Source organism: Strigops habroptila, chromosome 1 (assembly GCF_004027225.2).
Source record: "Strigops habroptila isolate Jane chromosome 1, bStrHab1.2.pri, whole genome shotgun sequence".
Taxonomy (NCBI): Eukaryota; Metazoa; Chordata; class Aves; order Psittaciformes; family Psittacidae; genus Strigops; species Strigops habroptila.
In genome coordinates this window covers 37,291,310-37,307,654 of record NC_044277.2, presented here as the reverse complement: position 1 = coordinate 37,307,654, position 16,345 = coordinate 37,291,310, and the positions used below count along the sequence as shown (strand labels likewise).

The window sequence follows — 16,345 nt, the reverse complement described above, 5'->3', positions numbered from 1 at the left end:
GGTTGGAACTAGATGATCTTAAGGTCGTTTCTAACCCAAACCATTCTGTGATTCTATGATTCTATGAACTATATTCCTTCCTGGGTTCTCCCTCCTCCACCAGCACTGATCTGCTGTGTTCTTCACATCTCCATTTCTAAGACTTTCATAGAATCATAGAATTATGTAGGTTGGAAAAGATCATAGAGTCCAGCTGTAAACTTAACACTGCCAAGGCCACCACTAAACTATGACTCTTAAGTGGTGCATCTACACATCTTTTAAATACCTCCAGGGATGGTGACTAAACCACTTCCTGTTCCAATGTTCGATAACCCTTTCATTGAAGAAATTTTTCCTAATACCCAATCTAAACTTCCTGTGGTGAAATGGAGGCCATATCCTCTTGTCCTGTCCCTTGTTATTTGAGAGAAGAGACTGACACCCACCTTGCTACAACCTCCTTTCAGGTAGTTGTAGAGACCAATAAAGTCTCCCTTCAGCCTCCTCTTCAGACTAAACACCAGTTCCCAAGCTGTTCTCCATCACAGTTGTGCTCCAGACCCTTCACCAGCTTTGTTGCCTTTCTCTGGACCCACTCCAGCACCTCAATGTCTTTCTTGTAGCAAAGGGCCCAGAACTGAACACAGGATTTGAGGCGCAGCCAACTTCTTCAGCTTTGATTAGCTCAAATAATTTGGGCAATCTGAAGATGTTTTTCTGGTCCTACTTGTTTCCTCTTCGGTGCTTTACTCCCAGTGGGAATCTGCCTGCAGGGTAATGCCAGCTCTCCCCCCACTAAAAGATCTTCATTGGTGATTTGTTGTCTGGGGAGGGAACAAAGCAAGATGGGGTCTCTTACCTGATTTGCATCTCTGCCATATTTGTAGCTTGCTGTATATTATTCAGCTTTGGCCGCCTTTTAAGTAAGTACATGAGAGAGAATCTTACCACGTACTAACTCAGGGATGTTAAGCTGAGTTGTCTGCAACTGCCAAGATAATGACACTGATCCAAATTTTGTTAGCCTGCTGTTTTCTGGGATAGTCAGGATTTTTAGTGACAGTTTGTTTTTTTGCTTACTGCAGACAATCTTAATGGCTTCAGCTGCCAGTACTTCTGTATGTTCATACTTTTAACCATCTGAATAATCCAATTAATTTCACTAGCATGCCTAAAACAGAGCCTGCACTTAGCTGTTCAGAGAGAGTAATGTCAAAAGCCTTTACTAATGCTATCTTTCCCAAATGTATCACTTTTTTGCAGTGTGTCTTATTTGACCCCTTATTTTCCAACAGTCCCTCAGCTTTATTATTCATGTATCTCTTCAAAATGACTGGTGGCAGAGATGTGCAAATAGATCATTTAATTTCCCTGCAATGTCTTTATCCCTTTTAATTGTTCCCATTGCTCCTTGGTACTCCACTGAGCCTTTTGATTCTCTCACAGCCTGCTTACACCTCTTATAATTAAGTAATTTCTTCTTATTTATTTTCATGTTATGCCTTTGGCTAATCTCCCCCCAAATCCCTCAGCTAAACCATTTTCATTTTTGTTTTACATTATTGTTCCCTACCACTAGCTTCTGTTGGGCTAACTTCCCATTTTCCAAAGGATATTTGAAGAGCTTCTTTTGTGGTACCTTTCCATTCAGCCAAGGCAGATAGGCACTCTCCCTCCCTCTTCCTTTTTGTCTTTCTGGACGTTGTGCAAATCTTTGTAACTCATTAGTGGCTCACTTCAGTAGGCTCCATGCTGAATTCTTACAGCACCTTACACATTTCCCTTTGCATAATAGCAATTTATTTCACTTTTTTTTTTTTTGTGTGTGTGAGAGGGTTAAACTGGTGGAGAGGGGTTTGGAGGAGGGAAGGGAATTTTAAGCATAGGAACAAAAGAGATGGACTAATAGATGGTTCTGTGTTCATGCATGGAAAATTATTTGGATGCAAATCAGTCACACAGCTGAATGATTTGTCTCAAAGCCTCAAGATTAGGGGGCAGAGGGCTTCAGCCTCAAGTGGCACTCTGTCTGATTTCTATCCAGACCCTACATTCACAAAACAGCGTGCCTGCAAACAGCCCACCTGAAGGATCTGTGTGCTGCTTTCATGGCTTCTTGTACTCATTCAAAAAATGTCTTTGTGTTCACTTTGAATTATTTCCTACACCACGTCTTAAAACTGCAAATGCTTGTGGGATGGGGGAGGGATCTGGGCAGGGCACAGCCAGACTAGTCACACACTAAGAAAACTGGGCGCCATGTCTCCCAGGCAAATAATTTCTACTGGAAGTAGAGGTGAGTAATTGCTTGATATCCCAGTAATTTGTGTAGACACCCAAATAAATACAGGAATTCCTCAGCATAGAGTCCAAGAGGAAGATTTTGCACTCAGTCCAATGAAATATTTCATTGCGATTTAGAGTTCAATTGAATTACAGAGGATGCCTCGTATGCACTGTTTCCATACAACCCTATTGAAATAATCGTGTAGCCTTTAAAAGTATCAGGGGTAGCAGGATCATGAATATGAATTTCAGTGGCCTATTAAGAAAACTTCTTCCCACAAATGAAGGATGAAACTTTTTCTTATTACAGTGTGGCCTTCAACAATAACAAGTATTCAGTTCATTTTCAGGTTTGCAAATGTGGGGTTAAATTGAGCTCTGAATTAGTCCATCTTCCCCAATCTAGCCAGAAAACCCATCCAGGAATGATGATATCACTGTTTTTTATGTCAACGAGAGAGTAGGGAAGACTGGCATGTGTGTGAGGACACTTTTGGAGCCACTGCACAGCTCTGGGAGCTTTCTCAGGGCAGTTCTTGTAGAAGGCTGACCCCCTTGAATAGTAGAGCAGTGTAGGATATACTAAGTAGATAAGGTCTAGGGGTGCATTCACTACTACCATCACTGAAAGCCTAATAATCTGGTGCTGCTGCTTGAAAATCATCACCAGCTGGGTGATGGGTAATAAATCCATATTATAGTTTTTTGAAATAAATTTAGACTAAAAAAAATGTAATTTGCCAATCCAATCAGTATGCGCTCACCTTACGTTGCTAAGGAAATTACTCTTTCAGTTTGTCTGTTTAGCGCAGTTTCCCCATAGGGTTTGAAAAGGTCAATGTTGTCCTGTTACTGCAAATGAGAGAGGGGTAGTCTGATACCCAGCAGCAACAAAGTTAAATCTTTAAGCTCTGTATGTTGCAAGTTGCCTCAGCAATTATACTTCAGAGGAGTTTCTAACTTTTGCAGAAAGGCACAGTTCAGAAACAGCTTTTTCAAGGGACTGTGTCTTTAGACAAAGACTCCACTCAAAACCTGATGAGAGAAAAGAGAAGAGAAAGAACAGGAAAACACTTCACCATTTACTTCTAATAGAAATATCTCATGCATTGCTACTGTTCAGGAAGAGGTCTTGATGGTAGAGAAGTTTGTTTTGACAGCACATACATAGGTTTTTTCTTTTGGGCAGAATTTAAAAAAAAAAGCTCTTGAAGGCTTCAATGACTTGTTTTAAATTAAAGAAAACAGCAGAAGAGGATTAAATTAAAATCTCCATGGAAGAACATGATGTGAACCTTCCCTGTAATAGACCTCAGGCCTCATCAAAATTTGAGAATTATGCAGAGATAAAGCAGACTGCAAAAGCAGTGTGTTACCATCTCATTTTAGACAAGGTTAAGCTGAACTTTCTGAAGCTTTTTTTTCTTGTTCCTCTCTTAAAGACTCTATTATTTGTAAATCGTCTTAGTGAGAGAGACAGATCAGGTGACAGCTTGATTCAGCTTACTCAGGTGTGAATATGGAATCAGTCATTAAGCGTCCAACTCTTGCGTTTGTAAAATGCATGAGATGGAAGTAAAAAGCTGCCCGGGCTGCTCAGTACAGATTTCCACATGAAAGTAAAACATTTCAGTATTTTCTTCACTGTCACTTTCTATCTCCTACAGGGCCTCCTTCGGGGCCTTCTAATTATTCTCCCAGAGCCGAGGGAAGCCTTTCAGCCAGCCTATTGGGAACTGCTAATTAAGAAAGAGTTCCTATTTTCAGTGGATGCAGCTATTTTTCATATTGCATTTGTTTTGCAGATATAAGGCAACAGTCAAAGTTTATAGTGCAAAGCCTTGGATCATTCCCTCCATTCAAACATGAAGCCAAGGAGCCTGGTTGTAACCATACCATTTATATTAATATTGCACTGATTTATTTCCTTTTCAGATTTTCCTCTTCCTTAAAGAAAGAAAAGAAGGTAAACAAACAAACAAGTTGGTAAAGTATATCCAAAAGAACAGGGATTTAAACTGATAGACTGAATCTGTTTCATGTCACCAAAGAAAAATATTTTCACAAAGTAGCTTAGCTAAAATCTATTGTAAGGAATGACAGAAGAATCAAAAAGATTTCATTCAGGGTTTATTTTATCCACCATTGTACAGGACTTATCACACCAAGCAGAGGAATGTGAGTTTCAGAGAAGGAGCTCTTTAGTGACATCTCTGAAACAACTCTCTTTTCAGAAGAATTCTACCAGAATAAATCCCCATCCTTCCCTCACGCCCCATCCACAGCAAAGCTGCATATCTTGAGGTTTGAAGATAACTGCAACCATTGATCACTTTTTTTTCTGCTTTGGCTTTAGGAACTCCTTCATAGATATCCTTCGGGCTATCCTACTGTCCTTGGAAGTGCTCATTGAAGATCAGGAGCTTCAGATAAATGGCTTCATTCTAATTATAGATTGGAGCAACTTCTCCTTCAAACAAGCCTCCAAGCTTACGCCATCTATCCTCAAACTGGCAATTGAAGGGCTACAGGTAGGTGGAGGGTAATACATGTACTTGCAACTTTTATTGCTGCAGACATTGATTTTTGCCTCATCAGGGAGTGGGCAGACTGAAGGGTGGAGAAAATAATCCAGAGTGCTTTAGTGTCCCATCCACTTGCAATATAGATTGATTTTCAGATATTTCAGTTTGACTGTCTTTCACTTTTATTTCATCTGTAAATCAGTGTAAGCAATATGTGTGTTGCTTACTGCAGCATTAAAAGGAGGGTTAGAGATTTGAGGTTTAATCCATCAGAGAATTCAGGGGGATTAAAATCCAGCAGCGTCTGACTTCTGGAGTGCGCAGTCCACACGCAAGCACGTCTGTATGCAGAGGGAGGGTGGCAGAAGAAGAGAAAAGCTCCCTCAGCAGATGGAAATGTGCTGTTGTGTTCACATGAGTACATTTGAGTTGGACAGAAATAAGGAAGAGGGAGGACAGGCTCCTGGTTGTGCCCTCATTCTGACTGCCTTCATTTGTCACACAGGATCCTGTTACATTAGGGTTCAGACTGTTCAAGGGCTGTGCATACACTTGATGCTTGCAAATAACTAGGAGCAAGCTAAACCATGTGCTGTGACAGGGTCAGGATGAAAGTGAGGACAAGATAGCTGGGGCCTGATGGGGCAACCCGAAGGTGAGGATAAGCTATGGTGCTCAGAGAGCACTTGAGCCCTTTCCACTAGAGTCTGAATCCATTTCTGCTGCTAGACCCGAGATGGATTTTTAGGTTTGAAGTAGTCTGACACAACCTTATTAATTGTGGGCATTTGATGGAATCCAGGGATTATTTATGTTGCAAGGACCTCTGGAGATCATCTTGTCCACACCCCTGCCCAAAGTGGGGTTGACTTACTCTTTGACCAGGTTGCTTAATGACCACAAATTTCGTATAGCTGCACACTTAAAAGGAGAGATTATATAAGCCATTTTTTTTTCATTTTATTTTTTGTACTTTTCAGATATCCTGCAGTCATAAATACCTCAGGAATAATCTTCCCTGGTGTGTGTGTATTCTGACTTTAACTTACACACTAGAAAGAATAATTTATTCAACTAATTTTTTTACTAATAAATTGTCTACAATTAGACCAGAATTGTCTCTACTTCGTGTTATTCAAAAATGAGGTAGAAAAATCTGCCAGCAGTTTGAAGCCTGTGCTCCCCTTCGTGGGGAATTTTCATTTGTTTAATAAATTAGAAAGTCAAGCTGTGCAATTAATGTCTAGGACAATACCTTATCTTCTCCTGCTGATACTATCACTTCATCTGCCTTCCTTCACAGAATAACAATCTGTTGTTCAAAAAACCCTCCAGTCATAAGGAAGAAAAAACCAAGTGACATTCATAAGGAAATCAGATTCCAGCAAGGTGTCCTTGTGCCTGTCCAAATTTTGCACTTCTAGCTCTCTAGAAAGAGGCCAGTCCAGGCTTCATCCCATCTGATTTCTGGACATGGCACTGACAGGTTGTCTGCCTACATTTTATTTACAGTTCTTGTCATCAATATGTTTCTGGAAGTACCAAAGCTTGGGAGTACCAAAGCTGATTTTATGATTCATCATTAGCCTGACTTTCTGTGCTGGCAATTTAAGGAAGTTCCCTTCTTGTTGGTGGGTGGGCATTTAATTTCTCCTTTTAAGTCAAGTTACTGTTGTCTTCTCTGTGATAAGTAGAAATATAACTCTCTCTTTAAAAAGTACAAATTGGGATAATGTGTCCTAGATTTTCTAACCACTGGCTGGCTTGAAGAGCTGTAGGAGTTGTGAATGCTGCACTCCAATTTGCCAGGTTTAAAGAAGCAAGTCATTCATGGTTATAAAGCACATATTTAGCAAGCAGTGTTGGTGTTAGTTTATATTAAGGGTGGGTATTTTTGGCTCTCATAGTTGCTGTTGAAGTACCTTCATTAAGACTTTTTTCTATTATTATTTTTAAAGAACTACTGCTATCCTAATGTAAAATTAATGTAAAATGTTGCTGAAATGCAAGCAAGACCTACGTACAGGAAAAGAAGAGTCACAATATGAGTTGCATTGAAGGTCACTGGAAGTGAAAATGTCGGGTTCTACTCTCATGAGATGATGATGTCTGAAAAAAAAGGAGATTGTTTTAGTTCCTTGTTATTTCTCACAGCTAAGGCACTCTGCATGTACAGATGCTCAGACAGGCAGATTACATGGCTGTCCCAGTCTTTCTTTCTAAGGAAAGATTTTGGGTCATGTTAAGTCTTGTGTAAATCTAGTGAAGTCGATGGTATGAAAATAATTCTCTCTTACAATTTCTAGTGGAGTTGAAACCTTATCTTCACATGTTGGTGTCTGACCCAGGAACTTCTAGCCTCTCTGACCGTAATATTAATTTTAATGTCATGGCTGAACCATTTTCCCATAGCTTTGTTTAGCTCTCATCTGATTCAGTGTCTCAGACCATCATTTTCTGAAATATAGAACTGCTAAACAATAAACAGTAGTGTATTAAATAATTTAAATTTATACATTTGGGTTTTCTTTTTTCTTACTTTCAAATTGCTTTAAGGCAATTAATATATTGGCAGCTCATTTTTTGCATTTGTATTGAATTTACTTTTTTTTCTCAAATTGCTGTTGTAGTGCATTATCACTAAGCACAGAGAACAAACACTACACAGGTGCATATGCTAATTCATCCTGTGTTGTAAGACCAGCACTAGGCAAATCTAATAGACTTGACTGTAGAGATTAATATGTTGTGATTATATAAGATGCTTAGTTCCAGACACTGTATAGTCTGTAAATGCTCAGAGAGATGAAGTATGAATTACATCACCATGTGGCTGAAAGCGTACTTTGCTCAATACTACTCTTTGTTCTGTTTGGATTTCTGTATATATAGCATCACACAAGATAGTTCATTATAACTACGCTGTTTCTCAGTTATGTTATTTAATGATCTAAAAGTAGCCTTATGTCTCCACTTTAAACAACAGTTGTGCAGATGCAAAACAAGTATTTGTACAGCATGGCAATTCACATTATGCCACAGCAGTGCAGGGACAAATGTTTTCGCGGTGACTAAACCATCTCTGACTACTGAGGTCTTTTATCACAAGACAGTTGCTACTGTATGCTTTGAGCTCATACCATACTCCTTCCTACACTGTATTGATCTTTTGACTTTTAACACACTATAGAGAAGATTGTCATGTGGATGGAAAGGTGGGGAAAGACGTGTATAAAAGCAATCTGTTTTGCCAATAACTTACCGAGTTTTGACTTCTGATCCTTATTCTTTTAATGTGAACAGCTTTTCCCATTCACAGTGTATTTCTCCCCTCTGTTCTCTTCATCTGTGAAGTTATACTTCTCTGTATTATGCTGGTCTTATAATTATGTTATGATGGCAGACAAAATTTAATCGTAGCTTAGGTTAACAAGAGACGGATCATTTGGCATTTTACATAACAGTTTAGAAGCATCAAAGTCTAATGGCAAAGGTAAGAAACCCGTGTTCCAATTTTGAAGCAGGTAAAGCATGTAAAAATGGTCACTTATTAGTATGCAAGATGTTTGTTACTGACCACTGCATTTGAAGACCATGGGAATTACGGCTGAAGTGTAAGCAAGTGTTACAGGGAACATAGCCTGGGTGTCCAGTGAAGTCCAGATTGTTTTTCTTTAATGCTAGTTGGCTTTTGCTCAGAGGATGTAGTTGGTTTGCCTCCAGACAGGACTTTTGATTTTAGGGTGTTTCTACCAGTGAATACAGAAACACACTCTTTGCTTTTGCTTTATCCAAAGCTGAATATATACAGAGCTATGTAAGCAGTCTGTGTACATGCATGCACATATCAGTTTAGAAATTCCCCCAGCTAGCACTCTGAGTTGAAATACAACAACTTCTCCAACAGCATCCAGAAATATTTCAAAACTTTCAAAACAGCAAGAGGTTTGATCTCACCTGCCATTTCTTTGATGAAAACAAAGCCAGAAGGCCACTGTCTACCAAGACCCAGCTGAGTGGCTTATGGCCCAAATCAGCAAGCTGGATTCAAAACTGACCTGAAGATCAGGTTTGCACTCCAGCATACCTAGTACTACCTTACATAAGGGCTAACTTGCCCCAAGGCTGTCTCGAAGTACTGATACAAGAAGTAGGATGAATGGTTATATCCTGGCCATATACATTCTTTCTCTGATAATTCTGTAACATGTAGTTGTTACTTACTTATGCAAGGCCAGTGACTCTTAAAAACCAGCCCTACGCTTCCTTTGTGACAATGATGTATCACTGCAGGAGTGATCTTTAGGGTTCAATAGGGCTTTGATTCAAATTTCAAAATCATTGCAGCAAATAGCAGTAACAACAGGGAATAACCAAGATCCGCAAACAGGAATTTGTCCCCAGATTTTCATTGCTAACAACTTGACAGGATTTGTGACCAACAATGTCCATTAGGAGATCCATTAAAGTTCTTCTATTGTTTTTTTTTTTTAATTACCTTCAGTTTATAATCATCCAGTGAAAATTTGAAACTGGCATTTCTGAGAGCTGAGGAAAATGAAAGGAAATGGATGATGTTTGACTTAAAAACACCTTAATCAGATACTGGTACTGATAAAATTCTTCTGGAAAGAAAAATAAATCAAATAAAAGAAACTTGTATAAGCTTCTGTTAGAAAGTTGTTCAAGAGACACTTGTCCAGAATAGCTCTGATGCTGAGGTCAAGCCAGATAATCAAGCTAACAGGATTTTTGGACATTACTGGAGGTTATCCCATTTCAAAATCTGAAATGCGATACCACATTAGGGAAAACTCTGCCTGCTTAAAATTATAAGAAGCTCTTCAATCTTTAATATGAGCAATAGATTTAAAGGTTGATTTAGGTTTTGGTTTTTTTTGTTTGTTTGTTTGTTTTTCTTGATTTTGTTTTTGTGCCTTTTTTTTTTTTTAATTTCCTCCCACTGTAATTATGTGGGATTGAGAAACTTAATGTCAGTTAAATTATAGCAGCAGATTACTTGTCTCTGGACACTATCTTATACAATCAAATATTTTTCATGTTGTGCTTCAGGAGGAAGAGCTAATACAAAATTTATGCTCAAAATGCAGGCTATAATGTAAGGCTTGAAGGAAAAAAATGTAAATTATATCAAAGTGTAATTTTCTGGGGCTGTTTCTTTTTCCAAAGATATGAGCTTTTAGAGCTGATAAAAGTTTCCCAGTGGAAAACATCTTTTTCTGGAACAATGTCAATTTTCTTTTTTTTTCTTTCTTTTTTTTTCTTTCTTTTTTTTTTTTTTTTTTTTTTTTCCAGAACAGGAGTATTATGGTGAAATATATTTCCAAAATTCTCAGGGAAAAAAAGTCTGGAAATATGTTTGTTTCCAAAATTTTCATCTGGAAATCTAAATACTTAATATTCTGTTTTATTATGACTAGTAAGATGCACTTGACTTCTGTCTTAATTGTTAGAATTTCTTGTTTTTTCAAAGTTGAATTCAAGCTGAGATAATTGAACAGTTTTTCAGATCAGCAATGGGTTAATTGGTATGATCAAATCTTTGTTATGGTCAAACTGTGGATCTGAACAGAGCCCAGACAGTCCTTGTGCATCTGGAGACTTTGCCAAACTCTTTACTCTGTAAACTTGGTCTTTCCCTCACCAGCCCAGACTATGGAGCAAGAAACAGGCTCTTCTCTCCTTGTTTAAACACATTTGTACTCCGAAACCCAAGGTAGATGTGATCGCTTTGACTTAGTACTTCCAATTGAATTCTTTATGGGTCACGTAAAGGATACAGGATATAAGATGCCTTACACAGTAGAATAAGATACAACCATTCTTTCCACAGAAAGTAGGCAAGTAAAACCATATATAGGCACATCTATACGCTGGTTTGGACAAGGACAAGTGAACAAACCTTAGCACCTAGTTTAAAAAGACCCTCAATGTTGACCCTAAAGCTATTTATCTCTGGGAGACTAAATGTAGACTCAAAAGTCACTCATTCATTTGTTCAACTGCTCCTCAGTCTTTCATGTTGAAAATCTTGAAAGACAGAATCAGCAGACACCTGAGGCCAGTTGCTGGAGTGGTATAACTGGCTGGGGCTCTGTGCACATCTGCAGAGTAATACTGATTTATGGCAACTGGTTGGTCCCTCTTTCCCTTCTCCTGTTAGAAAGAAACCTATGTGCAAAACCTATGTGCAAAAGCCTTTCCATTATCTTTCACAGGATAGGGAAACTGAAGAGAAGGGGATATTCTAGGCTGGGTTCTTGAGGGTAGGTAACTGTTTCTTTAGTAGTGGCCTACCAGAGGACAGGCAGTTTCCTCAGAATACAGAGGCATGTGTGTTGCTGTCCTGTATCATAATCATTGTGTGTTGATAAGTCCAAAAGGCATATTGTAGCTTCCCAAACAAAAGTCCTTGCTAGTAACTATAGAAGATCTGCTAATAACTCAAGTTTATGTTCATAGAGGCAAGATTATCTGGAAAACATGGGTTCACTTGCAGGGGGGGGACAAATCAGGTCTGTGAAGAAAATAGAGAACTCCTTCCAGTAAGAATGATTTAAGTGTTTCTAAAAAAAGACAGCTTCAAGATCCAATAATGTTCAACATCTGGAAAACGGCTACAGATCAGAATTTAGCAGATGCCTTAAAATGCAATGGGATACTCTGCTTCCCAAACATCTGCAGCAAAAAACTTTCTTGATTTCAAATCCACTACTTGCAAGAGATGTAAGTCTGCAAATTTACACAGGTATTGGGATTAAACTGTGCAATATATATACAGAAAAAGCATACCAATTTTTTTCCATTACAGGTTGTCTCAAAAGTTCCCAAATCCATTCTAGTTATTTGCTTCCTTGTAATGTGCTTCATATTAGACCTGTGTTGAACTGCTGAACATGAAGTCACAGCTAAAGATGAGCACTTAGTATCCATTGGAAGAAGGTCAGTTTGAATCATTCCATAAATGCTCATGCTATCTGTCTCCAACAGCTGTTGTGATATGTAGAGTGAGCACTTTCTAGGCTGTCAGTGAGGGTACTTTTAAAATTATAGGAGACAAGAAAAGGGATTGACTCATTATATATAAAATAAAGGTAGATAAACAGATTTTGCCCTCTGCAAGAGAAGGCCTGTGCTCATTGTGTGCCTGTCATCCCTAGGGAGTTGACTGGAACAAGGAAAAAGAAAAGCATAGTAGCTGTAGACTTGCATTTGTCACTTGAAAATTGGAATTAACTGCTTAGTAGAATTGATCAGCCCAGTCATGTTTGCCAGTTGGAGGCTTTCGGGCTTTTGGCTGTGAGTAAAGGATAAGCTGCAATGTGGACAGCCTGAGAGGCTGGATATGTTAAGTAGAAAGTCTTTTTTTAATGCCAGTAATTGTATTTTAGTAAAGATCTCATTGACTTGCTGAGTTAGAAAGGAAGAAAAGAAATGGAGAAGTTTATTGCGATAAGTCTCCTTAGAACAGAAGGCAGCTGTTTCTTACTGGTAGCCAGCAAAAAGGCAGCTATAGCTAAAACTACTCATCCTCAAACCTTCCCACCAGCATATGTGTAAATAGCTCTTGTTGTATCTTAAAATGTGAATGTGGTCAAATGTACTTGCATTAATTTACATTATCCCTGTCCTCTTTAATTTCATAGAACTTCAGGAGTGATGCATCTGCAATAACTGTTTAATTTCTTTTACAACCCCAAAAGCCTTTTCCTTTTCAGCACAGAAACTGAGTGAAAGCTTCCTGAAGAGAGTGGGTACTACATATACCTTCTTGCTATGAGAAACATATAAAGCAATTATGCAAAAATATGAAAAGAATGTAGTTACAAGACTAGACCAAAAAGATACAGTAGTGACATTTCAGTGAGAGTTATGTGTCAACAGAGGTGGAATGGGTACTATTTTGTTTGTGATGTGAGGTAGTGCTGGAGGTACCTGTGGCTAGGGAGATGAAGGAAGTCACAGCAAGAGTAGGAGTGATGATATCCCTGTACACCGGGCTATGTGGCATGGATTATCTCCTGAGCACAGGCAGGTAAGGTCTTGGTGCTGTCTGGGAGAGGGCTCATGCTGGAGCCTAACCAGCAGCCGCTGCAGTGAAATTCATGTCCTCTGGGAAAACAGCAGTGGCAGTGTAAGATCAGTTGTCCCTTTACACCTCTGGCTCACAGTCCCCTTTTTAGCACACACCTTCAAGGTTGTGCTGCATCAGTGGAACTGGCCATGGGTCCCTGCTGTGCAAGAGCCAGCAGCCCAGCTTGTGTGGATGCAGGAGAAGGCTCTGGCCAGGACTCTGTTTACACTGTCCACTCTGCTGCTCTAGACAAGGTCATAATTTCTGATGCAAGTTTTTAACAGAAAGATACAGACACTAACATTTTAAAATTGTGCAAAAAGACAATGACTTTGAGAAATGTTTGCCTGCTTACTGTTTGACTCCTATGATGTGCAGAAAACCACGAATTTTCTACCACACATAGCAATTCTCTTGAAAACCTCATCTATTATTATTATCTCCTCCTAAACAAAGTAATTTATAAATTCCTTAATACTTTGTATGGTCAAACATATTTGTATGGTCAATAGGTTTATGGTCATCATGGTCAAAAGGAACTGCAATGTTTTCACTAAGTTTGAGGTGAAATTCCAACTGATGTGAACAGGATTTTGCCATCGCCTTGGTGCAACCTGTAATTCCAACCCTATTACACCATGGTAGGAAGTGATTTTCCACTTTATAAGTTTTTCAGGCTTGCAGAAAATCTCCCTCAACATTCAAGCACTTTTTGGAAATTTTGCACATCAACTAGAACTTTTTGTCTGGTGATCTTGAAGCATTCAAACATTCTGTTCTCAAGCATTTTTATATCTCTTCTTAACTGTGTAGAGCTTAACACTTGAAACAAGCATTCCTGAATAGCAGGGGTTCCTTGATGCAAAAATGTCAACATGAAACATCTCAATCTTCCAAGGAAAGATGAAAACATCGAGTGATAAATTCATCCTTCTTCCTTCTCCCCTCCTCTCTACCCCTTGCCCCCTACTAAGCTTTGATTTCAACAAATGGGCATTTTATGAGGAAAAAAGAATTTCAGTGGAAATTCCTCCAGAGGCTGTACTGCCCTGTAATTCAAACCTTCCTATGATTCTTTCAGGATGTGTTTTACACCTCTTTCTGGTAGACATGTATTAGGCCATTTGAATGTGCATTCTGCTTTTCACTCTGAGCACACCCCCACTGTTTCAAACTGTTTGCAGAAGAACTGGCTTAAAGCGTGGCTGAGGTGTAATAAAAATAATTTCCATTTCAGAGGAGGCTTTCTGATCAACTCCAATCTATATGCAATGAAAATGCAGCTAAGAAAAAACATAGCAAACAAAAATAATTAAAGTGCGAATATTCTACAAATAACAGGTACATTTGGAATGTCATCAAAATGACAGTTTTTCAGAAGAAAGGCAGAAACATGAATATATATGTGTGAGAAAAATACTTGGTTGGTGTTTAAGAATTGTGGATGATAACAGCAGAAATTTCAATAAACTGAAAACAGAATTCAGGCTTGCCTAGACTTATAGGGTAATATAAACCTTATTCTTCTGTTTTCCAAGAGAATTTAGGAACATCTTTGAATGAGTAGAAGTGTTCTCAGTAGCACATGCACTCTGGAAGAGATGGGTTTCGGGTTTCTGGCGGGTTGGTGGGAATGCTTATGTAAATGGACATCTGCAGTAGTTACAAAGGGTCCTACTCTAACTTCTGTGTGAAGTTTCATAACAGTCCCACTGACAATCCTAACTTTATTTGGCTTCATTTAGAAATACAGAGAACCTGAATTTAAAAGTTTTTCTGGAAATAACATCTCCTCAGTATAGCACAGAAAGCATTAACCTCCTTGTGATGGTCCTTTCCTTTATCACATCATTTGATATTATTTATCAAACTTATTGCTAAGTGTGAGGAAAGCTTCATGAGGACACTCCTAAAAAGAAAAGGATTCCTGAATCTGTACTCTAACTGAAATTGATGAATTGGTACAGATAAAGATTCTGACTTAACTAATCTATGTAATTGGGTTTCTGCTAACACTGGAGACAATAACTACTACTCATTCTCTATGGTTTAAAAAAAAAAAAAAAAAAGGCTTTATAAGTATGCCAAAAAATTTTCCTCCATTTTTTCAGACAAATTCTGAATATTTTTCATCAAAAAGAGAATATTTACACTCAAAACCAATCAGGCAAACCTCAGTTTCTGTGGTTGGGCATTGTGCCTAAGCTGAGTCAACGGTCACTGCAGCATGGAGACTGTTCGTAGTCATTTGGCATCATGTGTGAAAGGGCCACTTGGACAACCAGATTTAGAAAGGACTAAGAAAGCAGAGAACAGCCAAGCTGCAGTCCCGGTCAGATGCTGCATGAGAATCTCTGCAACTAAACTTTCTTTATAAAAAGTCAATATTTTCAGTAAGAAGCCCACTACTTTTCACACAAAAATAAATAAATAATTTGGCCAGAAGAGCTGCCTCTTGTTGAAATGAAGAGAAATTTGGTTTCTCTGCAAGATTCTAGCTCACACTTACTAGTGTGTCACCCCACATATTCCTACCCAGTCACTGCCATGGATATGTGGGTTCAAATGGAGTTCTGGTCATCTAATAATAATTGCTGCTCGTAGCAGAACTACTGCAAATACTAGATTTGTCCAATAACAGCCATCAAATCAGCTGGTCGTTATCTAGGTTTTTCCACTTCCCAACCTCCCTGCTCTTTCTCTACGTTTGATATTGCTTTCTCCTCTAAATATTAAAAGATGCATAAAGCTGTGAGGTAAACCAGGTGTGCAAGGTGTGCATTTTGTGGTGCTGAGCTCACATGGTTTACACCGTTAGGTATTCAAACACACAAAATATAATTAACCATTCAAGAAACTTCCCTTCTTCAATTTGCTATACATGCCTGAGTGAATGTTAATGGGGTCACATAGCTCTTTGAACTGCTGCTGACAGAACAATAAAGAGTTCCTGTGGTTTTCAAGAAACAGCACAGTATAATTTTGCTTGCTTTGCAAGGGCATTTCTTAATGATATCATTATACACTCTAAACTCCTGGTCCACTCTCAGAAACTCACAACACTTCAAATGACAAGTTACCTTCTCTTCTCCCTGGGAGAATTGAATCTCAATTATAATTTATAATGTGTTACTTACTCAGTGAATATTCTTTTCCTGTGCCTCTGAGAGGTGCCAGCTCTGGTATTTTAATGAAGCACCCCCGTCTTATAGCCTCTCTCCTCTAAAACTGGTACACCAGCATTTAAAGGGCTAGACCTCTCATCCAGTTTGCTGAGTAAAGAAAGAAATAAATCCCATTTGAATTGTCTTAATGAAAATGGCTTAGATTTGTCTCTATTCCAGAAAGAAGTTATGCCTGAATAGTGTTGCCTGAGAATGTAGAAATAACCTTACTAACAAATTCCTGCCAACTGTGATAAAATTAATTCAAATGTTTGAAATATTTTACTTTCACT

At 38.6% G+C, this 16,345-nt stretch overlaps 1 protein-coding gene across 3 annotated transcripts in view; it reads left to right on the top strand.

Moving 5' to 3' along the window:
* Nucleotides 1–16,345, top strand: part of CLVS1 (clavesin 1) — a 131,036-nt gene that overhangs the window by 62,486 nt on the left and 52,205 nt on the right. For all 3 annotated transcript variants that reach the window (XM_030485443.1, XM_030485441.1, XM_030485442.1), the window contains one exon: nt 4,625–4,799. In XM_030485443.1, coding sequence (XP_030341303.1) covers nt 4,625–4,799 — 175 coding nt within the window. The remainder of the gene's footprint in view (nt 1–4,624; nt 4,800–16,345) is intronic.